This window comes from Chaetura pelagica, unplaced genomic scaffold (genome assembly GCF_000747805.2).
Source record: "Chaetura pelagica isolate M959 unplaced genomic scaffold, ChaPel_1.0 scaffold108, whole genome shotgun sequence".
Classification (NCBI taxonomy): Eukaryota; Metazoa; Chordata; class Aves; order Apodiformes; family Apodidae; genus Chaetura; species Chaetura pelagica.
The window spans coordinates 3,631,310-3,659,260 of NW_009970718.1; the positions used below are offsets into that span (position 1 = coordinate 3,631,310).

Genomic DNA, 27,951 nt, shown 5'->3' on the forward strand with positions numbered 1-27,951 from the left:
GGCAGGCAGGGCTGCTGCCGCAGCTCACCTGCTTCTGCTGCCACTTGCGGTGCTTTGCCCGTGGAACACCCGTCTTCTCTTTGTCTGTGCCGGCGCTGTGTGCCGGGCAGGGCTTCCTCATGGAGCTTTTCCTGCTTTCCCAGCGTCAGCACAGCCCTAGTTGGCAGCGGAGAACCGAAAACTTTATCTGTTAACTCCTGGGAGGGAACGGCACAAGCACCTTGCGGTGAGTCTGATGCTGGAGACCGTCGGTGCCGCCGGGATCTGCCAGCCTGTGCCAGGGCTGTTCCCTGGGAACCCAGGAACTCCACCGGCCCCCGGGGCTGCAGCAGCTCCTGCTCCCGCACTGCCTGCCCTGGGCAGCCGAGCAGGGGAAGGAAGGGCTGTCACCCGCCCTTTGCACCCTCCCCGAAGACACGGCGAGGGAGAAAATTTCCAAAGCATAGACAGACAGTAATTTTGTTAGGTGGGTGTGTGGGGGGGGGGAAGTCACTTTGTGTCTGCCAGAAATACAGATAGTAAAATGTCCAAAGAGTTTTCAATTCCAAGCCAGCGGATGTTAGTCTTGTCCCAACAGCGGCAGCCCAGGACAATGACATTTGTATTGACTGTGAGAATGAATTCTATTAGAGTATTTCCAGAAAACAGCCCAAAAGGAGCTGGTTCTCAGCTGGTTCAGGCTGAAGGGGTCTATTCATTTCGCTAGAGATACAGATTTACTTCAGTTCAGAGAAGCTTGGCTTCAGCTGCAGTACCCCAGAGATTCTGAAGTCTTTTATTTCTGCTTTACTTGTTCAAATGGATCTAAAAACCAAGGAATACAGCGAATGTCAATTAGTCAAGCAAGTAGAAGATAGATATGAATATATACATGTTTATAAAATAAAAATGTTCCTGCTCATTTCTGTTCAAAAGGCTGTGAATCTTTCTACTGACAAGTACTGAATTTTTTTTATTATTTTTTATTTTTTTTAAAATTATTTCAACTATATTTCTGCATGGGTAAAAAGTTCTAGTGGCATAAACTCTCTCTGATACTTATGTTGCCTTTAAATACTAACCCTTAATAATGGCCAATACAGTTTGCCTCATTTATTCAGTTAAGTGACTCCAAAAGTGTATAAAGTTTGAGCCTCACCCAGTGCCTGTGGAAATCAGGGAATGTCTTTCTTCTAACTCTGATAGCCTTTGTTTCACAAGCCGTGGGAGTATCCTTTGCTTTACAGTAATAGTCCAAAGACAAAATCAGTTTTCCATACAAAGTGAGGCAGAGGAATTGTTTGACTCCACTCCCCAAATTAGAGGGTGGATCAGCACTGCAGCGCATTAACCAACACGTGCCTTTTTCTTTCCATTCTTTACTCCAGAGAACAACTACATTGTTTCCTACTCATGACTATAAAATTTGGGCTCCCAGAGCCAGCAAATCGCAGGCTGCATGTCCAGCTGAAGGATACAGCAGTTTGGAACCACACTTACTAATGTGTCAGAATTGACTGAAAATTGAGCAGTGATGGTTCCGTGGGTTGTTACGCAAAGCCTGTTACGTGGTGCCCAGCTCCGCCACGCTTGCCTTGCAAAATGCATGGGTAACAGTCTTGAGGTTTGTACGTTAGGTATAGTTGCAGGACAGTTATTTTATTAGTCAGAGAAAACTGCAAATCATCCATTTACCTCCAGTCTCATTTTATCACTTGTGCCTGCATTTTTCCTAAGAAAGCCATCCCTGCTATAGCAAGTAAGCTGGACTTCTGAACTCTTTCCAGTTCTACTCAAGATCAATCCCAAGTGTTTATAGCTCATCAGGAAAGCATTATTATGGCATATCAAAGTTTGTAGTCAGGGCACATAAAGGGAGTGCTCTGGCTCATGTTGATATTGAGTTGGGTTTGGTTATCTGTGCTGATGACTAACAGACTACTCATGTTGGAAGCAGATTTAGGCAGGAGTGCAAAGAGCTGGGCTCATGAGTCCCAGTCCACAGACAGGTACCACAACCACACTGCCAGCCATGCATAGCTTTGAAATGCATTGCCTTGGTCAGACATGTGCTTAAGGAGGAATGTCTTGTCCTCAGGTTAGGCTTTTTAGACAAGTTTTAAACCTTTTTTACCAATACTTAAACAAGTGGGCAACTTTTTCTTTTGGAAGCAGGCTGTTTCCAAGAGGATTGTCACATTATCATCACTGATTTGTTTCTGAGATATCTTGTTACCAGGCAAAATTGATGGGAAGTGCATTGAGCTGCAGTTGCCACAGCCTTTAGAATTCTCCAAACCCATTATTTTCTGCCTCAAAACTGTCAGACAGTTTCATAAACTGTAAAGTTTTTCTTCCTCTGATGCCCAATCTCATAGCGTATCTACTTGTTTGCATTTTGGGATTTACAAGATATCAGAGTGCGCTTTCCAGAAAAATTAACTTCTGCAGACAATATCCAGAGGCATCCACCCTGGCTAACCATTCCACATTAAATAATTTTCTTTTCATTGGGATATGTTAGCATATTGCTCAGTCTTTCTTGTCTTGGTTTTGCTCAAATATATCTCCTAGTTGTTCTGTGAGCCTTGAGTGTAGAATACCTTCCCATCTTTTATGCTGCTGCAGTAATCATCAAGCCATGCTTTATAGGTGGCCAAGAAGTGGATGTTCATATGTTAACATTTTCCTTGTCACATGATGTGGATACTGTGCTGCTGAGGATCCCAGCTCTTCTTTCTGAAAAGTATTCCATGCTGTTGTTTACCACAAGTTTTTACCAACTACAGTAAAAGTATACAAGAGTATTGTCTTGTTCAAGTAATATTGGTTGTGGAATGAGTGGAGAATCATGAATTTCTGCTTCCTGATTCTGTTTGCAACACTGTTCTTGGACATGTGCATTTAGGACATGAGGAGTGGGAGTAAACAGGAAAGTAGATGTATGTCTCATTTATTCTGGTTTGCTATTGAGGCAGTGAGAGAATCTTCATAGCCAGCTCAGAATTGTACAGATCCAGGAAACACTGGCCTGTAACACTGGTCAAAATTTAAACTACTTCTCATTCTTTCATGTCGTTCCTCTTATATCTGTTGATGGTTTATCTACATTTCTTCTGCTCTTCATATTTCAGCGATTTCATTTTCTGACTTTCTGCCCACTTCAGTTTCAACAAATCCACGCAGGAGCAACAGCTTTGTCACTGAGTGTGGTAGCATTTGAACAGCACACTGCTGCTACCACTCACTTTTTGCTTCTGATTTAATGATTTTTCTACAAAAATAATTAAAAAAAACAAATAGTGAGAGTATAATATTTAATCACAATATAATTACTGGTTTGTACCTATTTATAATTCATAAACTCTGGAGCAGATCAGAATATTTCAAGGGTCAAGGAGGAATTTAGGAAACTGATAAACTTCACTAATTTACCAGATTTTTCTTTTTAATTTTTTTTTTTTACCATATCTGCATTCCCAGTTGTCCATTAAGCACTAACTGTACTTTAAAAGTATTCTTTGTGCCTGTATTTGGCTTTAGCTGTACTGAACATGAGTGCAGTTTACAGAGAAGTCTACAATCTGTAGGACTTGTTATCTACATTGTATCAACTTGAACCATGTACACTACTTTAATAGTAGTAGTTTTGTTTCTTTTCCTGGTTAATTAATTATATGCCAGATATTTTTAACATATTATTCCTTAATTTTTTTCCTCTATGTACATAACCCATGAGTTCTTTTAAAAGGAAAAATACCCTAGACACATTTATGCTAACCATATTTTTTCTTTAATAATAATTTTTAAAAATTACTTTTCAAGCATTATCATTTGTAAAAGAGAAAACTTTTAAAACTTACTAAAAATTGATATGTAGGAACAACCAGGCTTCTGTTTTGTGGTACAGAACTCCATCAGTTCTGTAGTGTTACAGTTATTGAAAATAATGCAATCAAAAGCTCACAGAAAATGTCCTAGTATCAGCTTATCTGCAGCTTAGGCAGCATAATAATTTGCAGATAAAGAGCTTGAATTCCAGGAGACCAGAGACATCTCAGGGGTGATCTCTGCATGACATAAGAGGTGTTGTGTCAGTCTGTTGGTCACATAAATGGACCTTTCAAAAGTAATTAAAGGTGGGTTTTTAATAAGATCTGTTACTGTATGCATGGTAAGTTCAAGAAAGTTGCTGTTTAAATCACCTCATCCTAGTACTTCTTGAAACCTGCCATTTCCTAGAAAATGATGGGTTGCATGCTGTGGAATTAAGGTCTAGTTTGTTACTAGGCATGTTGCAAACCCCAAGAGGGAACTAATACTAAAACTGATTGTTTTCTGCTGTGGTAAAAAAATTACAAAACACAAGGGTGATTTTGTATGAGTGCAATTAACTGTCATAAATGAAATAGTCTTTGTAATGCCCTCCAGCTTATCCCTTATAAAGGGGAATTGTTGGGTTTTTTGTTATTATTATTATTATTTATAGTTTGAGATAATACTTTCTTGTACTTTCCTAAAAAAAAATAAAAACAACACATTAGCCTAAATTTGGGATTAACTGGGGTAAGTCACAAAAAAAGGTTGTTCATTTTTGTGCTTCATAAATTGTGCACAAATAATAAAACTAAATATCCAGTGCTTGACATGAGAAGATCTTTGAAAAAGGTGCATGTGGAGCCACTGCAGGTGTGTGCTTACCAAGATAATGCGTTTAACAGTGTGTGAAGGTCCAGGGGGAGGACGCTGAAGAATGGTGCCAAGGGTTGGACTGTGTTGTTCGTACATTCACAAAACAAAGGTGGCAACAGAAATACTATGCAGGTGCTGAGCTATCCTATCCTAATGAATAGGAAGAAGTCATCTGGACTTCAATTTTTTTGGAGGTTTTTGATTCAAATCCAGGCTCACTGTGAGTGTAGGTAGAACAGTTTTCCCACTGAGGAGTGTATGTGTTCATCTGCTGCACTGGCTACAGTGAGAGCCTGCTGGGACATTGTTAACATTTCAAGTTAGGGTTCAGGTCTGATGAATCTGGAAGTTGAAGTGAAGGCCCTAGGCCATAAGGTCACAAACATGTCAATGCAGCATAAATTGGCTTGGTACTGAAATCACCTTTCCCCCTACAACCACCTTACAGCAGCACTGTAAGTCTTCATGGCATTTTGTCCTTATTTTTTGTTGGGGTGTATCAGTGGCAGCATGGTAGGAATGCAAAACTATGAAGAAGGACACTGTACCCTTTGTCTTATTACTGCCAGCCTCTTCTGAGGGAAATGGAAACTGGCAGTCATGCAAATTGTCATCAAACAATGGGGTTTGTTTGATAATCAGTCTAAGAAAGCAAACATCTGAGCACAGAATCCTTTGTCTTCCATCCTTCACACTCAACTCAGGCATGCCACATCTCTCTGAAAGCTTTGTGGCAGGAGGATTGTCTTGATTGCTTCCTGAGGAATTATACAGGCATCTGAGAAACATTTTTGCTTGCTTCAGTGGAATTATCTCTGTTACTCTCAGCTATCCCACACCCAAGCATTTGCTAATAACAGTAGACACATAGGCACGATTTCCTGCATGGACTTCAGAAGTGAGATCCTGCCGCAGCTCTAGAGCTAATTTAAAAAGTCGTCAACCTCAAGATGGCCTGATTTAATCTTTCAACAGTCTCTACTCCTCTGTAGGATTCAGAATCACTCCCCAACATCCTTATGGACACATGGGATACTTTCCCCCAGGAAGTCAGGAGGTGCTCTCAGGCACCATGTTTGTATAGACATGGTTTCATGCTTTGCCTAAGCGAACAAAACTCACCCAAAGCAATTGTTGGTTTATCAGGGATGGGCAGCATGCTGAGTGGCAAAGGGTAGAGAATGGTGAAGATTTGCTTTCTTTAACATCAGGCAGCCCAGCACATATTCTTCCATTGCATGATACAATCCAATGGGATTGTATTTCCCATTCTCCTCCTGCATCCATGTCAGAGCAGCTTTCTCTTCACAAGCCTTCAGTTCCAAACCTTATCAATATAGGTGGTCCATCTCCTATGCAGCAATTGACCTGTTAAAGGGAATAATACTTCTGAATGCAAAATAGCAGTTACTGTAGTAGTGGGTAAACTAACTCCAGATAGCTTTGCTAATGGAAATAGTCATATTAATAAAATGTGTGTGTCATGTTTGTAAAAGGGTAAGATTCAAACTGGCATAGACCCCATGAGCAGAAGGAACCAGAAAAGCCAAATGGGTTTGGAAAGAGAATACATTTAAACATCTTTAACGAAGACCAGATTCAGATTGGAAAATAACAAAAATGCACTAAAACACAGACTGACTGAACTTTAAGCGATGTAGTTACAAGTCTGCTGGAGCATAAATACTCTTTAATTGATTTTATGCCTCATGTGGCAGAAATTGCAGCTTTGATTCAAAATATTGTGTAAAGGCTGAATAAGATTGAGCCCTTCAGTTTATTGTTTACATTAAATAATTTCCAGCTAAACCAATAATCATTAATATTTTTTAGACACAACTGAAAATCAAAGTTTTGTAGGAACTGCCACCAATAGCAGATTTTACTTTGCTTTTATAGTTTCCCTTACTTTCATATTTTTTTCTCGATGGATTTCCCCTGACCCCATACATCTGGTCAGTCAGGTTCTCCAGCATTTTTTAGATATGATCTGTCACGGAACGTTAAATATTAGCATAGGAGACTGCTTACAGCACAGTCATCAGAATGAGCTGCTGCAGCAGTATTCTTCTGTAGGAAACATCCATCACTTCTGTTCAAGTGCTGTTTGAGAGCAGTTGCAGCAGGCTAAGTGTTTAATAACTTCACAGAATTGTTCTGGTTGGAAAAGACCATCAAGTCCAATCATTAGCCTAAATCAGCTGGGTCCAGTGCTAAAACTTCAGTGTCCATGGTGTGCTTCCGTCCTGTAGCTTGGGTGAATCTTTTGCTAAGGCATCTGACTTTGAGAGTGGCTACAAGAAGATCTTGGTTCTTGCTCCTCTGCTACAGCAGAGACTCATGATGAGTCCCTCAACCATTACAATTTTGGGAAATTGCAGTCAGATGAGAAATCTTAACTGGGTGGGGGAGATAATTTAGAATTAAGTGTGGGAGCAAAAAGCACTTGCATTGAGGTGGACTCAGTCTCCTGTGCTGTGGTAGTGCCAGAGCTAACGCATTTTGGTAAGGAGAAGGGATGAGATTGGTGCCTTTTCAGTGAGCAAAAGACTGTGACTTCTTTCCTTCCTTTGTGGGAGGAATATTTAACTGAGAAAATGTCGTCTCAATTGCAGATCAGGGTGGAAAATACGAGAGCCAATTATAAAAGGTTGTTGGAGTAGCAATTCTGCTAACAATGGTCGGAGCTGATTTTAGTGGTGTAAGGACATGCTGCTGTGATCTGGCACAGTGGGGGAGTTGAAGAAAAGCCACATTCTACTTGTGGAGAAGCTGGGTCTGTTGCTGTCAGTGGAGTGAGCCTGAGATAAACACCAAAGACAAGAATTTAGATCAGTGAGGAGACTCTTGTAGCACAGACTGGGTCTTGACTGAAGGATCTGGAAAAATAAGGGTAAGGAGATGGAAGTAAAGGCAAAACATCTGTTGAGATCTGCGTACAGACTGAGAAAGGAAGTAAGTACAAGGGGAAGAGGAAGAACGTGGCAGTATCAGTAAGGGTAAAGCCAACCAGTGCAGCTATTCACATATTTATCTGGTCAGGAACTCGTAAGCAGTGCCGTAAAGATTCTCCCAAGTCAGTTCATCAGGAGAATAAGCTACAGCAAGGGACTGAGATAATAAAACTGTGGGTGCAGTGAATTCAAATAATTCATCCGTGGCATTTACATGCATATTTTTAATCTATAGGAAAAATCACATGCTCACAGGTAACTTATCCATCAGGGAAAAAAAAATACTTTATTTATACCATTAATTATTTGCAACAAATTTCCACTGCTCTAATTTTGGCACTGTCGGTAGAGATAATAGCATTTAACAAAACAAGACTGAGATGATGATCCAGAGGGCTCTAGCGTTGTCAGAGAGTTTTATTAGTTTGTGTGTAATATTACTAAAATTATTAGTGTTCTCTTTCTATGTGTTTTTTCCTGAAGTAGCCTAATGGAATTTTTATAGGCATTAATGAACAGGGATAAGGTCAAACACTGCACACTTTACCCTTGTGAGTAGTCCCATTGACTAGAGTGGGAATAGCATAAGTTTTGTAAATGCTATTCATAGTAGAGAATGCAGAACTAATCCCTAATGGAGAAAATATTTTTATTAAATCTTTCATCATCTCCATGTATACTGATTTATTCTAGGCAAAATAATTACATTCATTTAATTATTCTGCTGTCTATAAAATACAAGAAGGAGTTTGCACAAAAGGATAGTCTAATCTATAAACTGATGACTGTGCTGAAGACAAACAGCCCAGCAAAAACTACAATATTTGGTAAGACTTAAGCACATATTATTTATAACAAGAAAAAAGAAAAAAAAAATGGGGAAAAAAAATAATAAATGAGTCAATGTTGGATCTTTATTTTTTTAACTTGTTCCTTGCTGATAATAAATTGAGAAGAAGCTTCAGTGTCAATGCAGTCCAGCCAAACAGAGCTCCAGATGTTTTTATAAGTTCGTTGGTGTTTGTGAGAAGGCTACAGCTCTCTTTTAGACCTCTTATGCACTGAAGAAGGTGGGTTTAGATAGAAGTTGTTTATTAAGCTGCAGCTGTTAGAAATAAAATCTGAAGAGTCCTTCACTTGCAAAAACTACAAAATCTTTCCTGATGAGTAAACAAAGTATAGTTTCTTTCTAAACTCTGGGTCCGACACTGGGAATGCTTACAGACGTGACCCTTTGCACCCACACACACAAAGTAGCTCCAAAATACCTTTTTTTACTTTGAACTTCATGTTTTCACAGTCAAAGTAATTCAAAGTCTCTTTTTGGGACCCTCCTCTAAACACATTATGTAAGACCTGAGTGCAGGAAATACTTTAAAGCAAACATGCTGAGAAACTTACTACATAAATTCAAAATCACCTCCTTGGAGACATGTAAATTTAAGAGCAAGAAGTGTAATTTTATAAACATATTTCAAACTTCAGATTTCTAATCAGATAGCTCATTAATCTGTGGGCATTGAAGTCTAACCAAACAGCGATTTGCAATTACAATTTTGGTTAATCATTTCAGTTCCAAATGAAAAGGCTCCACAGCTGCCTGGAGGCTTGGATTTGGTGAGGAACACCATGGGATCAGCTTGGCTGCTAAAAAAGCTGCTTTGTAGCTTGGGGCAACTGCTGCACATGGGCTGCCCTGCTGTAAAACACACCGAAGGCAGGGTGCACTCATTCCCCATGTAATTGGGCAGTAATTTTGACAGTATGCTTGGGGTTGATTTGGCAAGTCTGCCTCAGGAAAAGCAAAAGTGACTTGTCTTCTTTATGTTTTCTGCCTAAGGACAAGTGACTTGGGTTAGCTGCTCTGGGATAGGAAAAAAAAAAAGCAACCTCACATTATTTTAAGCAATGAAGAAAACTCCTTCAGGTACAAGAAGACACTGAGGGACTAGCAGAAGTCCAGGTGCATTTGTGCAATCATGTGCTTCACTGCTGAAGCAGGTGAAAAAACAACTTATGCTCTTGACCAAAGAGTTGATTCTACAGTCCCCACTGAAGCTTTAGATCACAGTCCTTCAGCAAATCAGCCTTCAGAGATACACTTGTTTATTAGGGCAGGTTCTGGGCATGCATGTGATCTTAGCAGGGAAGGTAGAGTTCTTGCAGAAAAAATCCTAAACAGCTTACTCTGCTTCTTGGTTTTATCCTTTGTACCTCTTAAAATACCAGCAATATTGTAGTTTAACAGAGCTGATGTTAGATTTCACTAACAATTCCTCTGAAATTTCTCAGGGAAGGAAAACACATATCAACAATGACATTTTATTATGGTTAGACCCAAGTGGAGTAGCACTTCTGGTAGCTGCTGCATTGCCAAAATTTCACATACTCCTCTTATTCCGTGGAAGGGATCTTGATTTTCATAGCATTACCTGCAGTTTGCTCCTGTGATCCTCACACAACAACACATACTTTCTGAGGTAGCAGGCTGCTGCTCATCTCTGCACACCAGCCCGTGTAGGGATATATTACAAGCCAAACATGACATAAACATGAGAACAATCCTTTTGAGTCAAGGGGAACCATCAGCATCCATAAAGTTATTTAAATATGTAGGTGTTGAGGTCTCACTCTCCAGAGACTCTATATTGCTGTTCAGAGTGGTGTTTTGGTTTGGTTTTTAGCATGGTTTTTTTTTCAGTGGATTATCTTGCAAAGCTATTAATGGTGGAAGCATAAATATCTGTCTAAACAACAGTATGCCATTTGTCAGTTTATCCATTTATGTGCTCTGAGACCAAATGAGTCTGTCAGAGGAGTTTTAGCATCTCTCACTGTGTACAGTTGACTGAACAAACCCACTGACCATTCTCCTCAAAAGGATGTTGCTCAGGAGCACCTTGCACGCAAAAATAAACTCCAGAGAAATCCTGTTTGCTTTCAGGAGGAGTCTTTCAATTCCTTTTCTTCGCCTTCACTATTTTTTATCACCATTTTATTCTGCCACCTTTAGGGTCAGTGATTCTCTTTGCCTTCATATGAGCAGATCTGGCTCATGCAGAAGAGAAATGTCACTCAGAAGTTACATAAGGTGCTCTCAGGGTCCAGACTGCATCAGACACAGTGTCAACCTGCAGCAAACATGGAGAGAGGAGTCATGTGGAGATTCAGTGTTTGAGGTAATAAGCCAGAAACATAATATAAACCAAAGTCTATGGCTACAGGAAAGGTGACTATTGAAATTCTACCTGTGTGAGTTCAGCATGAAGAAATCCCATCAGTGCTATGTGCAGCAGGGGGACTGGTGCAGCAGGTGCTCAGAACCTTTAAGGTTTTGCCTGTTTAGAATGCAGGTCAAAAACATGACCATAAGTAAGATTTAAAAGCTTTTATTCTACATAATCAGGTATCTTTTTAACTGTGCTATTGTAGGTAACTCAAGTATACAGAAAGGAGGAAATGTTTATTTTGTATTAAAAAAATTCCTTGCAGTCTCATGAGCAGTTTGCTTTCAAAGAGGTTGAAATGTTGAACTATACGTTTCTGGGCATCAGCACTTCCCTTTTTGCCTCTGAAAGTATATGAGCAGAATTTCCCCCCACTTTATTTTTTTTTTTAACTGAACATCTTAGCTTCATTTCATAATACAAGGGAGAGGAAAATGCCAGTATTTTTCTATATGTGGGTTTTTCCATATGTGTGAACCATTGCCTAACTTGTCCCTTTAATATAGGACAGTAAGAAATCAGGCAAGGCAAATCTCAGATAAGGTTTTGGTCTGAAGTGCATGTCCCACCTTTTTAGAATGTACATTGCTGTTGAAATCATTGGAGATGTTTTGCATTGTTCATTCTAGGCAGAAAAATATGACTCAGAGCTTAGCTTTCCTACCTCAAATACTCACACAAACAGTGTGTGATATTTATTTATTTATTTATTTGTTTGTAATAGGCTAGGTCTTGCCTCTTGCAGAGAGCTCAGAGGTGAGGCCACCAGAGATGCTCAGCCTGGGACAGCTTCTCTCAGTCCCCTCAGTGTGTCTTACAGAGTGGCTGGCACAAGTAACACTGTCACCTATTTGCTGTGTCTTTGTGCTGTTTGCTACTCCCAGAAGCCTCTTCTCTTCCTTCTCTGTCCCATCTCCAACAGGTAAAGGGAGAGCAGCATCTCCATCAACCTGTTACTCTTAGGACTTTCAAGAAATCTAATAACCAGTTCAAATGGCTGAGTACTGAATCCCTCCAAAATGGAGTTTGTATTTAAGCTTAGAGCTCTAAACACAATGTCACTGTGAGTTTTGGTTTAAAAATGCAATTAGGCCTAAAAAAATATAAGAAAGAAAAAGAAAAAAAAAAGTGGGTATTGTTTTGTCTTGGATTGTTCTGTTTCTTCTGTTACTGTATGTTTGCTTGCAGCATTTGTTTCAGTGCTTGTATAGTTTTTTCAGTAAGTTCTGAATGAGTATGTCCGTATGTCAAGTTATTGATTTGTGAAGTCCATACTTAGAATAAAGTGCAAAGAGAAAACTTTCTTGATCAATTTGCAGGATCCTAATTTTAATGTCTCCTCAATATCATTCTATCAGTCTGAAATTCAGTAAAATCTCTGGGACTGAGAAGTTAAATTGCTTACAACCAGAAGTTGGAGTATACACAAGAGATAGGAGGTGAAGCCCTATGGCTTGTATTACAGGGAGCAGACTGGATGACTTTGTTGGTACCTTCTTGCCTTACAGTCTATGAGCTGGATTCACACATTTCTAAAGGTAATTTTTTTCCCCTCGACACAAAAAAATAGAACCTGCATGAAAGCCACTGTGATATCTTCTTAAAAATAAAACTTGGTGCAGACAATGTCAGGGGATTGTGACTAGCCTCTTAGCAGCCCATCACATTTGCTTTTTCCCTACTGTTACAATAAGATGTGTAAGCAATCTTAGCTGAGCTTAAATGAAAACAACTCTGTAGAGACTGTTTGGGTTTTTTCATCCAAAAACTGAATTTTTACATCCTCTCACTTTCACAGTTTTGAAGAAATGGATTAGAATCTCAGCGGAAATAAGCTTGTGAAGAGGGATATGGCTGGATCTCTCAGCAGGTTGTAGTCTCATGAAGAGCTATAAAGTTGTATGACATAGGCAAGCCCTATGGTTGTTCCTGTGTTACAGCAAAGGGTGCATCTCCTTGCATATTCTCCTCTGTGAAGCTTTTCTCTGCTCATACACCCTGGGAGCTTCACTGCCTCTGTGCCCTCATCTTATGCTTCAGGAAACTGACCCAATGTTTTGACCTGGTGCACCTCTGGGGGATGGGAGGCTGGGCTAGGTGAACCACTGAGATGATCCATAAGCATATCCTTGTATTCTTATGTGCTCTTGTTGGTCTTTGACTGGACACACAGTTTCTTAAAAATCACTGACCTTGTGCAAAACTGGTGAACTTGCAGCCAAAAAGGCAAGGCAAGAACATGGACGGAAGGCAGGCTAGAGGCCAAGGACTCCATTATAACACAAAGTTGAGGACTGGGAGCAGGCAGTTTGTACAAGGCCAAAAGCCAGGAGCTAGTGCTAGAGCATGCAGACAAATGACCATAGGCACTGATAGGTAGAACAAGCCATCAGTCAGGCTCACAAGCCAGACAACCGATCACCCGTCCTGACAAGAGGCTGGTTGCAGCCAAAGGTGCAGGCCTGATGGTGGCATTACATTGGAAAGCACCACCAATCCTGCCTAAGCTGAAGGCTTGGTTTGGTAAATGTGCAATGCCTCATCTGTGCATTCACATCGCTTAAAACTGGGGCTCTTTACTAATGACTGAAATGACCAGGACCTTCGGCATGGCATTCTCTTTTCAGGGAAACCCACTATATTTTTCCATCCTGGTCTTGTAAGAGAGCTGCAATGACTGTAGAGATCTTACCTCCTCCTATTTCCAGGTTCTCAAACTCCAAGCAAAATGTTTATGATCACTCTGAAGTTTTATTGCCTTCATATTTTCAGAATGTGTTTGTGTATATGTTTATTGAGTTGTTATTTTCACATGTCTTTTTATTTTTCTTTAGTTGTATAGTGGTCTTTTCAATGCTGGGCAGAGAGAGCATATTTTTGTTTTCCATCAGTCTGCCCACATTACTGGTACTAGAAAGCTGTGTGCACATATGCATCCTTCATGTTAATGCCCCTTTTCCCAGAAAGTAATTTAGAAACCTCTGTGTCTTCAAAGCCACAGCTATTTGGCATGAAACTGACAGACCTTGCCCAGATGTAGTTGCTGGGCATCATGAACTGAATTGTCAGGAGAATCCAGAATTTTTTTTTATTCATAGTGCTTGCAATAAGCTAAAACACAGACTGTTCTCTTTTTTTTCTACCATGGTACTGAATTTACACTAATTACATTATTCTGAACTGACTTATAAAACTTAATAAATTTGATATGCAAGTTGCTAAGCAGAAGTATCCATAGTTATTACAATTACTTTTCTTACAGTGCATTTTGAAATTACTCAGCAGCTGTGCAGAGTGCTCCTACACATGGACCACTAATCAAATTGTCTGATTAGGTGAAATTCTAGACTTTCAACAAAGTTTCCTCATGCCAAATTACAGTAATTATTGTTTCATCACTTCTGCTCAAGGGAATTTCTCAAATGCTTCAGATATAATTTCATTTCTAAACTGACTGTATAATTAAATAATACAGTATCGTCAGCAGTAATTTTACTCCTTATTTCAATGTAAATATTACCAATTATCAACAGGAGCCATACCATCCCTAACTGGCTGTGGCTAATTACATATTTTGTCTAAAAAATGATAATATTAAAGTTGTGAAGTTAAACACTTAGATTTTGGGCAACGTCAGCATTAATGTTGCCCAGGCAACTTCCATTTCCTTGCCATTTGTTTGCATGTGTGTTGCAGTTTTTAATTACACAATCATACTTTTTTTTTTTCCTCTTAAATTCCCTGCATCATTCAGTGAACTGGTAGCAACTGCTGATCCTTTTTATCTTCCTCATTTTAAGAGCATGGGTCCAAGCCTTGTTTAACTCAAACTATCCAAGCCTTGCACAGAAAACATTTTCATTCTTTTCCTCCTCTATGTTTCTGTGGTGCTCCTACCACATCTGAGCACTATATCCAGCAGGGATGCAAGAGTCAGGTTGCCTTAACTCCCTTTTTAGGGAGAACTGGAGTTTCAGGAATCCAGCCCTCTGTGATAGGAATGAAAGCTGCTGAGGTGGTAAGATGAGGGGAATGTAAATCACTTCTGAATAGCTGTGCAAAGACAAGGTGCTGAGCTGAGGGACGTAACATCCCACTGGCAGGCCTCCCTAGAACACTTCTGCTGCAGGGCTATGAGAAAATAATTATTTTTCAACCAGTTTTGTACAATTGGGTCAACACCATTCTGGGCTTATGGCTGTTAAACTCTCTGTGTTTCATGCAGAGTTGTCCAAAAAGTGCTCACCAATCACAAAAGCTTCAGGGCTGAATTTTCAGAAAGAAGAGCATTTCCCAATCTTGCTATTTCAAGTATCACACTGTATTTCTCCAGCTAACTTAGATAACTACTTTGAACTTGTATTTAGACGCATGTTGTTGGTAAGGATAGTTAATTAGCCATAGAGAAAAACAATGTGCAAATATGTTTACTAGGTATCTTAAATATGCTGTATTAAGAAGAAAGTGCATTTATAAAACATTTTGCATTTAACATAAGCAAGGGAAACCTTAACTGTAGTTACTGAAATTGATGGAGAGGTTAATGAAATTGATGGATTAGCTCAGGTCACTAGAGGCCATTTGCTGTGTTTGATATAATTTGGCATAAAAGCTGTCAATCTGTTTGGACACTTTTTAATACCTACAGGAATTTATCTGTAACTTTATATGTCAAATACCATTGGCAAATCTGTCCTAATACCCTTTGGGTTTTTAGAATTAGTGGATCTCATCCTCTGCCACCTGGATTTTATATACTGCAAGAGAAGACCAGCAGCCTGTTCTTCTTGATCCCTTTTTTGGACTTAGACTATACCAGGTAAAGAAAATTTTCTCTCAGGACCTACTAGCAAAACTAAAAACCAAAGCAGTCTGTAAGCTGGTGCTGGATTCATGACAATATCTGCACAATTGTAAAAAATTTAAAAATGAAGTATTGATGTGTATGTGCCTTAGTTTGTAACAGTGTGATGTAGTTTGAATCAATCATGAAACAGGCTCATTTGGCAGTCAACATTACAGCAGTTTTCTCCCTTGTTCCATATATAATTAAAACAAAGCAGCCCTTAATTGAAAAACTTCAGAAGGCACATTCATTGTATCATTTTATTATCTTTCTATTACTTAATATATTATAAGATGGTGGATGTGGAGAGAATGATTAATAGAATTACAGAATCATATAGGTTAGGCACTTCCAAGGTTTCTAAACCATCAATAACTCTTGTGCCTTTCCTGTTGCATGGCTCTCTATCCTCCTGCCTCCACTGAGGTGGCAGACTGAAGGACCTGGCTAGCACACCATCCCACAAACACTGGCATGCCACCCCCAGACTTACATTTATCAGACTTGGTTTTGTCCTTCCCCCCCTTAAATCTATTTTACAGCTCTGATGATGAGCCCTGCTAACTCTTGCACAAAAATCCTTTTTCCCTGTGAGACAGCTGTACCCCATCTGTCACCAGACCCATGATAAAAAAAAATCCCAAAATCCTGCCAGTGACATCAGGCTGAGAGCCAGGTACTGATCTGCTGGCTCTTGCCGTTTCTTCCCTTATCGTTCCCTGCAACTGGAGAGATTAAAAAAAAAGGACTCCTGGTCTGTTAAGCAGTTTTCCCAAGGCCCCAAAGTCTCTCTTCATGGCCTTTGGACTTCTAGTTGCAACATCATTGCTGCCTGGCTGAAAAATCAGTCATCACTAATAATCTGAGGGCCATATCAGGGTAGGAAGCTTTCTCTTCATGTCTTTAAACTCAAGAGGCAGCAGACTTCCCAAAGAAGTGGGTCCAGCCTGCATATTGGGCCTTCTGTTCCCTTCAGAAGGAAGTCTGCTGTGACAGTGACCCATCTTTTTTTTTTAAGGAAGTGGCTTTGACTCAGGATGTAGACCCACTTAACCACCAAGCTAGATGAACCATTGTCATCCTCATTGTTTGTATCCACTTCCAGATCATCCTACCTGTTACACCAGGGCACCTGAGAAGGTGGGGTAGTCTTGGAGGAGACACCTGGGCTACTCTGGACAGGAGCTTGTCACCATTATCCCCTCTCCTTTAAGTCACTGTGTTCAACCAGAAGGAGAGAGGCTCAGGAATCCTTCAAACCATGCACCCTGCCTGCCTGGCAGGCCTGTCCCATGGAAGGCAGGGTGCAATTCCAGTAGTCATTAAGCCCGTATTGCAACCTGAGATTAGTGCCTGAAAAGATTATCAGTCTGAAGCCTTCTGACTTAATTAGTTTATTCCATTATTTTATACTCTGACAAAGCTAGGTAGCTGTTTGACATGTATGCATTAAGTGTACAATGAAAAAGCATAACAAATATTGTTTAAAAGTATAGCAGGTAGGTGTGTCAATACATTCTAATACCAGAAATTGTTTCTATGTCTGTATATTGCCTGTTGACAGATGAGAGCCAAAATAATTCTTTCTCACAGCCATTTCCGCTGAAGGTGGGTGAATTGTTGAGCTTCAGAAAAAAAAAAAAAAAAAAAAAAAAAGATTTAGAATAGTCTAATTAGCAAGTGAATTTCTGTAGGGATTTACAGTCAACTGGTGTCTGATGTGCAGGCTGGATGCGGACAGGTTGGTTCTGGCATGTGTTGCAGCAGTGAAAACCAGAGCCAGCATTTGCATTTTAGTAGATTACATGGGATTCACAGAGTTATAACTAAAAAGTCATGAGCCCAGTGTTTGTTTTTGAAACTGAAGTTGGGGCTACTCCAGGTCTCATTGGAATGGTTTGGCATTTCTGCCACAGTTTTTGAGGAAGTGTCCCATTTTGAGCTCTGGACTTATGAGAACTGGTGGACAATATGGATACTAAGCCCTTTTAAATATTTAGGCACTGTTGTTCACAGATTCAATTCCACAAAGCCTGATTTCTTGTTCTATAATTGCCTGCTAATTACTATTTTTGGTCATCTACCCTGACTCCAAGCTGGCTGTTTCAGGACATGGGGTGTTAGACTAGCAATGCTCTGCATTATATTCCCAACTGAATGTTTTCCTGTTTAGGGTTAGTCATGAAAAAGCATTTATTTTTTAAAGTCTTACCACATGTTCCCAATCCTTTGTTTGCACAGCTGTAAAAGAAGATAACTTAATGGAAAGACTAGTCTTTCAAAAAACAAAGAGTCATCTTCCATGACAGCCGTCTCACTTCCTTTGTGATCCAACATCATCTATAGCTTCATACTGGGTAGGCTTGGGCGTCTGAAATTAGAATCAATGTTTTTCTTATTATGTGGCATAGATTAGGGTTTGAGTTGAGGATACCTGCAGATCTGCTCTGTGTGAGTGCACAAAGAATGTAATTTATTGACAGCTTGGAAAGCCATTTTGGCATTACTAGCTGCCATCAGGTTTCTCATTCTGTAAGACTGCAGGTGGCTGTCAGGAGAGAACGAGACTTTCACATGCAAGGCAGCTGTTTAGATCTCTTATTGACTATAAATCATAGGTTATAAACTATAGTTTGCTAGAAATACAATTCAATTTTGCTTCAAATATGTAAGCTTTCATAAAGTGAAGAATATAGGGTTTAGGTCTATGGGTATGAAATAAAACTAATTTAAACACATTCCAATCAAATAACTGAAGTTAAAAGAAGGAATGCTAGTAAATGCAAGCCAATAGTATTTTGCTAGAGATCATTGGTAATTTGTGATCATAATGGCTGCTCTCATGTTTAAGTGGAGAAAAGACTGTTCCAGGGAAGAGCTAGTCTAGAAAAGTCACTTCAGCCCATGCAGCCCTTTAACCATCAAAAAGATCCAGATAATAATACCACCAAGTAGCAAACTGCAAGTTAAAAGATCAGACTTCAAATTTGGAAGAATAATTTAAGACATTATTTTCTTAACTGTTTGGTTTTAGTCATTTACTCTGTGAAGTTGTCCTGGTTTGAACCAGGATGAAGCCAATTTTCCTTCTACAGTAACAGGAAAATTGGCTTCATCCTGGCTCAAACCAGGACAGAAGTGAAAGAAATTAGGCTAATGAATCATCCTAGCCAAAGAAGGCTTTAGGGGGTGTCCTGGTTTGAGCCAGGATGAAGCCAATTTCCATTTTACTGATTTTATTATTTTTTTCCCTTCAGTAAGCTTTCTTTTAACTAGCAGCAAAGTTGTTTAAAATTGTTTAGATGATTAAACAGAATTATTTTATATGTGGCTTGATAATAAAGATTAAGACAATTGAGAATATTTTATGATTAATACTGATTTTTTTAACAAAGTGTATAGCCCAATGAAGTTCATGGCCTTGATTAGTTTTGTTTTACAACTATGGATCTCATTGTCTCTTTCTTTGATTTGTAGGTTTTAAAAAAAGGAAAATACTTATTCTTGCTTTTTCAACTCTTGAATAGTTTCTTAGCTCTGAGGTACTCCTGTGTGATGAACTGAAAATATGAGATAAACTACAATAAAGAAATATTCTGCACCAGGAAAACTGATTGTGATTGTCAAAAACAATTTTAATTTCCAAAAAATTTCTACTTGTGTAATGGTTTTACTTCAGATTTCAGCAAGTATTACATATGAAAAAATATTTGTGCCATGATCAGCCCTTAAAACAAGTTGTAATCTGTTCTAATAGGCTTTTTTAGTAATAACTATCAGATTATTTTTTGTTGTATATACAAGTATATATTAAATTAACATATATAAAATCTGATATAAATTAACAATAAGGAAACCAGTTGTTTTGTCTAGTCTAAGTAGCATATATTCAAAATGATCATTGATCTTCTTGATATAGTGATTGCCATTTCTTCACATGGTACCCTGTTTTGGATGTGTCGATATTCATCCTTTTATAGGAAGATTAATCTGTCTGAAACATTAGTTTTATTCCAGAAAGCAGTAGTTTGTTATTTTTTTTTAAATAAGGTGAAAGTAATTGGACTGGATTGGATGATGGGCTTCAGAATAGTTTTCATTCATTCCAGGACTCAGTTTATAGCCAGTATTTTATATGATGCCTTCTCCTGGTTTCTGAGACAGCATCTGAGATCCATCTGTGAGGTTGGACTTTGTGCTTGGTTGCTCCTGGGTGCCATTTGTGATGGCATCATGAAACTGATCTTCTGCTGCATCTACTGCAGCCTGCCAAGGTGGGAAGAGGTTCACCACAATATCAGTCTCTTCTCTGAGGAACTGTGTGATGCAGCAACAGCTCTAGTTAGAAAGCAGTATCTGGGCAAAGCCCACCATCTTGGGATCTTCTTGTTTACCCCAGCAGACAGGAACAATCTGACTCCATCCAGTACTCTGAGCCTCATGCTGGCAAACCTGATACGATCTTTTAATTTTATTTTAATTAGGACAAATAGATTTTAGTAATGACTATTTTTTCTGTTCTAATGTGGTGACAGGACTGGCAAACAAACATTGTGGGAAATCTGTTGATTCTGATTAAAATTGCATGTCAATATTTCCCAAGGTTTTCTAGTCAGTGAAATATTTTTTATTATATTACTTTTCTTTTTAATCTCTTTGGGTCTAAAAGGCCTCAGTGTGTTGCTGCTTTTACATTTCTATATGCAGTGAAGGTTGTTGTCTCAGGCTTGGCTACAGGAGGGCAGTGCTGTGAGCTGAGCTGAAGTGTGGCTTTGAAGCACATTGTCTATTCATCCTATTCTTCCTTCAGTAAATTCCTGCTACCCTTTCCCCCCACGCTTTCCACCTGTAACCATACTGCAACCTTCTCTACTAATGAGGAAGGCACCCTATGCAACAGACACATCCTACCAAGGGGCTGGGCAGATATTTTTAAGCACATCAGTGCTGTACTTGGGAGAACACAATCTTCTGTTAATTTCTCTTTCCCCTGTAAGAACAGAATTTGGAACTTAAATTTTTTAAACCTTCTCACTCTGAGGGAAGTGAGAGGTACTATGATAGCTGGAGCAGAGATGCAATGCCTGGGAAGCTCAGACTTCGCTTCCTGGCTTTATATTAATGATTGCTCATGAGGTACCATATTCAGTGCTAAGGCTGAGATCTTGTCCTTTGTAATGTCTCACAGGTTTGTCAAGATGCCTTTTTGGCTTCTCAAAGTAATTCTGTGCCTGTTCATTTGGCTCATGCAGGTCCTTTACAAGCTTAGAGTGCTGCTGCCCTTTTTCACCTCTGGTTGTTTCCATTAGAGAGGAAAACAATGATAGCCAAGAATTTCTTTGGCACAAACAGTTTGGCAACTTCAGGGCTGTTTGGCAATGTCCTTACCTAGAGAGCCAAGCCCAGTGATCCTTTCAAACATCAGCTTATCCAATATCTTTGTGGTTTTCTTCTCATTAAACTTTTTTTTAACATCTTTCTTTTCCCTCCTGCATACTGCTTTTTTTTTTTTTTTTTTTTTCCATTTTTAGGTTTCTTAATTTACAGTCTCAGAATGAGTGTTTCATTGCTACTGCCAGTGTGTTGGGCAGCCTCTATTACTTCACTATTCAGACTCCAAGGAAAGGTTTAATTCTACTTATATTAATTCCAAAGGGAGAACATGTTCCATGCCTATCAGTGTGCCATAGCCTCTCACCTCTGCCATAGTGAAAGGTCAAAATTGCTACTGGTAATGTTTGTGAAAGCCTTTTAAAAATATTCCATGCGAAAATTGAACTTCCAAATCCACTCACTGTCAATATCAATCAACTGATGGACAGACTAGACATTTTACATTGATTCTCAAGGAATTTTAGGACCTTTATTCAATCCAGTCAGAAACGCTGAGCGACCTGTGAGAAAGCAAAGCCATAGAGAAAACTCATAAAACGAATCACTAGTAGAATCAACAGCAAGAGTGAAATCTTGACAGAGCAATTCAGTGTTCTGGCCTGCAGAACGATCTCCAGGCAACTGGAAATACCACCAATATATTGACAGCTCAGATACCACTGAGATGTTCCTGTAAAGTAGCATGCACAGGTTCAGTACTTACTTTTATTTTTTTACAACAGTGTATTTTGTAAGGACAAGATCAAAGACCAGCTGGTATCACTGAGCAGGAACTCAAAATCTAGGATTACAATTCAAAGAAATTAGTCAAAACATTCTGACAAAAGCATATGTTACCAGGATTGCTTGAAGATAAAACTTCGTGTACCAGTGAATTAAAATCAAAGAATGCAGGCACAAATCCAGAACATTTCTTTGTTCCCTTGCTCCTTTGCTTTACTTGGCTGAGTGGTAGATCATAGCCATCTACACTTGCTGTGCTCACCCAAACATTAACAGGACTGATAATGATTCCAAAGAAGAAGCAGAAAAGCAGAACTATTTTTTAAATTTAAAACCTCAGCACGGTTGTCTTCTTTTGGTTGTAACTATGAGGACACTGCACTTACACTCAGAGAAAAGTAAGTCTGCAAAGGACCTCAAAAGCTCATCTAGGCCACCATCCTAAGGTTCATGCCAGATTATAGTTAACCTAGATTGTTTCATTTTGTAATGAAGAATCTCTGCTGCTGAAGATCTCACATGACCTCATCTGCCTTCCCAAGCAGTCTCTTCTACTGCTCATGCTGTTAGGAAGTTTTTCTTAATTTTCAGCCCCAAATTTTGTGCTTGCAATTTACTTTCTTGTCCTCTATACCTAAAACTGAACTCACTATAATGCTGAGGGGGAGATGGTAGAAATGAAGTGATTCTGGGGGTAGGAAAAACACTTTGTGTGTGTGCAGCTATTCTGCCAAAGCTTAGTTTTTCTAAGTACCAGCACTGGTGAGGCCACACCTTGAATATTGTGTTCAGTTCTGGGCTCCTCACTATAAGAAGGACATAGAATTGCTGTAGTGTGTCTGAATAAGGGCAACAAGGCTTGTGAAGGGCCTAGAGCACAAGTCCTGTGAGGAGCAGGTGAGGGACCTGGGGTTGTTTAATCTGGAGAAGAGGAGGGTAAGGGGAAACCTCATTGCTCTTTACAACTAGCAGGAAAGGAGGCTGGAGCAATGAGGGGGCAGCCTCTTCTCCCTGCTGATGTGTGATAGGACCAGAGAGAATGGATGCAAGCTGCACCAAGGGAGGTGTAGGTTAGATATTAGGAAGCATTTGTTCACTGAAAGGGTTGTCAAGCACTGTAATATTATGCTCAGGGCAGTGGTGGAGTCACCATCTCTGGAGATGTTTAAACAGCATATGGACCTTGTTCTTAGGCACATGGTTTGATGGTGAGCTTGCAGTGTTAGGTCTAAGGCTGGACTGGAGGATCATGGAGGTCTCTTCCAGCCAGGAACATTCTGTGATTCTGGGTATTTCTGAGAGACTAGAATGGTCTCTTCCAGCTAAGAACTCCACAAAATGGCACAGCTGTCCTTGGAAACCATTGCTAGAACAAATCTTATCTAGGCACACCTTCAGGGAGGTTTGGCTTCACACAAACATTAATCTGTATTTAATTTAAGTTCTGTGCTAATGTCCTTTACAAAGTGAGAGTTGCAGATCTCTTTTGCATGAGTCTTTCAATTGGACCAGTGGCTCAGGAACTGTACTGAGTGATATTTCAAGTAAAAATGGGTTAATATGATTAATATTAATAAAATGATGAAGTGTGTGACACCTACCATATCACGGGGAAGTTACGTTAATCAGAGACACTGAGGCAGAAGCAAATTGTACCCACATAGAAATTTTTACAGAGGATATTCCTAGCCAGCCACAGATCCATCAGGATTTGGGAGACCTAGAGTTATCCTTCCTGCTGTGAATATCACATTTCCCCCTTCTCTTCAGTTCTGGCTGAAGGGATTTCTAGACAGCATTGACAAGGAATGTATAGTTACACATTGTGAGGACTTAGCGAAAAGACCATTTTAGCTCGTGATTCTTATTACTGCAGTTAAGCAGCTGCAGAAAGTGTTCATGTCCGTGTCCACCTCTGCTTGTTTCATGTAATAGCACACAGAGTTCACAGGAGATGTTTATATTTCAAAGCAAGATGCTTATATTTCTCCTTCACCCTCCCCATGATATGTGGGCAGAAACATTCTTTCTTCTGTGGGCTTTCAGAAGCACTTTGTATCTGAATATCTTTGTGTCCAGATAAAGGATAAAGAATGCTCTAAGGAATGCAGGGAGATGCCAGGTTACACTGGTATCAAATATATGTATTTGGCCTGCTCACACTACTCTGAGCTGAACCCATTAAAACAGAATTATGTGCATATACAACAATCTTGCAGTAGCCGCTGAGATAAACTCATATTTTCTGAGTCTTCATATTGTAGTCTCAGCATATGATGTTTGTGTGCTGCACTCGTCCACTTCATCCTGCTCTTTTTTTTAAAATGCTGGGAAACATCTCTAAAGCTGTTAATGTTTTTGAGAGCTTATGACTTTGATTTTTTTAACTGGGCCAACCTTTGGGTTTGTTGTAGTTTGGGCCCAACACGACAACAAAGGAACAGCCCCATGGCCACTCACTCAACTCCCCCACACACACACTCTGGGATGAGGAAGCCAAAGCTCATGGGTCGAGACAAAGGACAAGGAGGGTTCTTCACCAATTAAGGTCCCGGGCAAAACAGACTTAACTTGGGGAAAAAATAATAATTTAATTTCACCACTAATCAAACACACACAGGACACAGACAAGCACAAAGAGCAGTGACTGCGTATGTTACCCCCACCCCTCCCTTCTTTCCAGGCCCAAATCACTTTGTTCCCGGTTTCTCTCCCTCCTTCCCCCCAGCGGCACAGGGGGACAGGGGATGGGGTTTAGAGTCAGTTCACAGGCTGGTGGCTCTTGCTGCTCCTTCCTCCTCAGGAAGAAGGATTCCTTACAGTCCCTCCCATGGGAGAGAGTCCTCCACGAACCTCTCCTTCATGAGTCCTTCCCACGAGGTCCAGAGCTGCTCCAGCCTGGGCTTCCCACAGAGTCAGGGGCTGCTTTGGGAACAAACTCCCCTGGCGCCGGGGTCTTCCACAGCTGCATAATCAGAGTCCACAGGCAGCAAATCCAAGTCCACTGGCCAAGTTGACCTCTTCTGGCACCTTCAGGGAATGTTCCACCTTGCTCCTCCATGAGTGCAGAGGCACAGCTGCCATCTCGCCATGGGCTGCAGGGAAACTCCTGCCAGGGCACCTTTTTCCCTTCTTCCTCACCAACCACCAGCACCACTCTGCTTCCCCACCACAGCTCTTCTCCTTTAAGTGCTCCTCTGCTCAGGTGTTATATCAGTTCTTTGGTGTGTTAATTGCTGACGTGCATCTATTGTCCCTCTAATGGCTCCTTGGGTGGTTTTGAAGCAGGGGGAGCTTCTCAGATTCTTACTGGAGCCACTTCTGGGGCCCTTCCCCCACTGCCAAAAAACCCAGCAAATCAAACCAGAACAGGGTTATGACTCATATGTTTCTAAAGCAATATTGATGGAAAGAAATCACTGACTGGCTTTTGTCTCCTCCCTAGAGAAGACACTATCAACACAGTAGAGATCTGGAAACTGACAGCTCAATATAAGAAATGAAGTCCCTACCCAACTCTGAAAGAGTATTTAAATCAAAGAATTCAGCTGCATAGACGCCATGAGAGAATTCTGATGATTTGTAAAGAGCGAGCTTGTTGTGCTCTGTTTCTGAGTGTTTTGACAAATCTTCATCTGGTATAAATGAGCATAATCAGTGGGAAAAAATCTTATTCAAAATTCTTGAGAATTTGGCTACATATCAATAATGACTTTAAGAAAAACAAAACAAAACAAAAACAACAAACAAGCAATACAAAACAAACAAAAAAAACAAAACCCCCCACCAACTCAGAATTGCATCTAATGGGCATTTGGCCATCCTTCTAAGAGTACTATAGATTAGATTATTTTCAAGTTTGGGGATTTTCTTTTAGGATTATAGTATTTTTTGATAAATTGAAGCTATCCTTTCCAGACAACGTTGGCATTTAGGTACCATTGATATTCATGAACCTTTCCTCAGTGCAGAACAGACTTGGCTAAGACACTTGTCTGTTTTAAGCATCTAACAATAACACATGGGGTCTGTCTGCCTGCCGTGCATAGGCAGAAAGCAGCCTTCTCCTTTCCGTCACTTGCCGTTATCTCCAGCCTCAGGGTGTTATCTTGACTTCTTCTTAAGAGCTAAAAATATTTCCTAAGAAACTAAAACCTTTACCTTGCAGTGACAGTAGAGCTTCTGTCACTTATGTCCAGCATCTTTATTAGGATCAATCAGTGTGTTATCCAGTGCTTGATCTGGTGGCCAGTTTTCACTGTGTGCTTGATAACGGTACCATGGAGTAGCACACTTCATGAGACCATTTTTGTTTTATGCTGTATTTTCAGGAAAGATATTCAGTGGGCAGGTTGTTGGTTTTCAACAGGTATTGGCAAAGTGGGTGAGGAGTCACTGAAACAACAATACACGTTGAATTTGTGCATGTCTTACTAAGTTATGTGAAAACCATTCCTGTTACAGAGTGAATGTTATAGCATCACTGCGTGTATCACACCCATTCCAGGATTTCTGAAGAATTCCCTGGCACTGTTATTTGTTATTGCCTGACAAGCACAGTCAACATGGGCTGGGGTTATTTGTGCAGGTGGAGCCGCTTCTGGTACCCTTATTCACTGAAAGACAAATGTGACTACTACTAGAAACTACTGGATAGTTTCTGAAACACTAAATAACACATATTAGCAAAGGGATGCTTTGCGTTCCTGTAGCTTGGTCAGGATGCTCTCCTAGCATTATAGCTTGTCATCCTGGTGAAATCTGTGTTTTGCTCTCTTACCACCTGCTGATTGTAACTGTTTCTGAAACACTAAATAAGTGCAATAAAGTGGCTTCTCCACAAACCGATAATATTTTTTATTTTAAACTAACTATCACACAAAATGCTGAAGTGTTTTAATTTTTTATGTTTATTTTTAGTCTTGCAACTGAACCAGGTAACTGTTACCACTTACGGAGCTGTGCCGGATCAGCAAAACCTTCATACTCCTGAATGGGTGGGTACTTCGCTTTAAATATCACTGCCTCTAATTTTTTCTCATATACGTATAGAATAATAACATTACTTAGGTTGGAAAAGACCTTTAAGATCATTGAGTCCAACTGTTAACCCTACCAAGTCCAGCACTAAGCCATATTCCCAAGCACCACATCTAGACAACTTTTAAACACATCCAGGGATGGTGACTCAACCATATGCAACAGTAAGTAGCTGTTCCAGGAGACTGGCATTCCTTTGCACTTACAGCACATGCAGTTCATGTGTGTGACTGACTCTGAGTTGCTGTATCTCAGTTTCCCTAAAGGTACCTGAAGTTGTCATTGGCTCAGATGTGAAAGTACAGGTCAACACAGGCACTGGACCTGGTTAGAAATGTCCAGTACGTATTTACTGTAAGCTGATACACACACATTAACCTCCTCTCTCTATAAAACTTTGTACATGAATGCATAGGATTTATGTGTGTGTATACAAGGATAAATAGTTATTAACACATCCTGCATATGAAGACACATACCCTATAGATTCATACACACCCAGGTACCAGTTGGCCAACATGTGAGTTCAGGATTCATTTCTTTGGTCTGGCCACAAAACTGACAACTGTTTTGATTAATATCAAACTGAAATGGGAAACAGAATCATAAAAGAAAGATATAAAGGATTTCCATAGTAGTATTGCATTTTGAAAATTGTGTGAATTAAGGGATAGATTCAGTCTTCATTGCACCAAGCTGCACCAGAGCCCTGGGGAGCTGGTCTAGCAGCTTAGTTGGTAAAGTACTTGTAATTATACGTCAAGGGTGTTTGTTCCTATCAGCTGTAGGAAACAAATGCACAAAGTCCCAGGAAATTTGTTTCCTTCTGGAAGCTGGATACCTTCACGTCTCCTGTCCCAGCATTTTGCAGCAGGATGCTCTTTGTTTCAAGGTAATTTGATATCTGGAAAAATATTTAAACATTGTTTAGAGCATGAGGAGGAACCAAGAGCTCCCATTTCCCTGCTGAGTGCCCTGATTAGAATGTCTTAATAATTCTCCTTAGGCTCTCCTTGTGGTTCAATGAAAACTTTCAGAATTTATTTAGATGAAGTGAAATAGCATCAAATCAGCTACAATGTCAGATACCTTGTGA

General features: G+C 39.9%; 1 protein-coding gene across 1 annotated transcript in view; it reads left to right on the plus strand.

Annotated features, from left to right (window-relative positions):
- The window catches only part of ANO6 (anoctamin 6), a 119,497-nt gene that overhangs the window by 50,517 nt on the left and 41,029 nt on the right, over nucleotides 1-27,951 (plus strand). Inside the window, exon 2 of the mRNA XM_010006303.1 lies at nucleotides 26,736-26,812. Coding sequence (XP_010004605.1) covers nucleotides 26,736-26,812 — 77 coding nt within the window. The remainder of the gene's footprint in view (nucleotides 1-26,735; nucleotides 26,813-27,951) is intronic.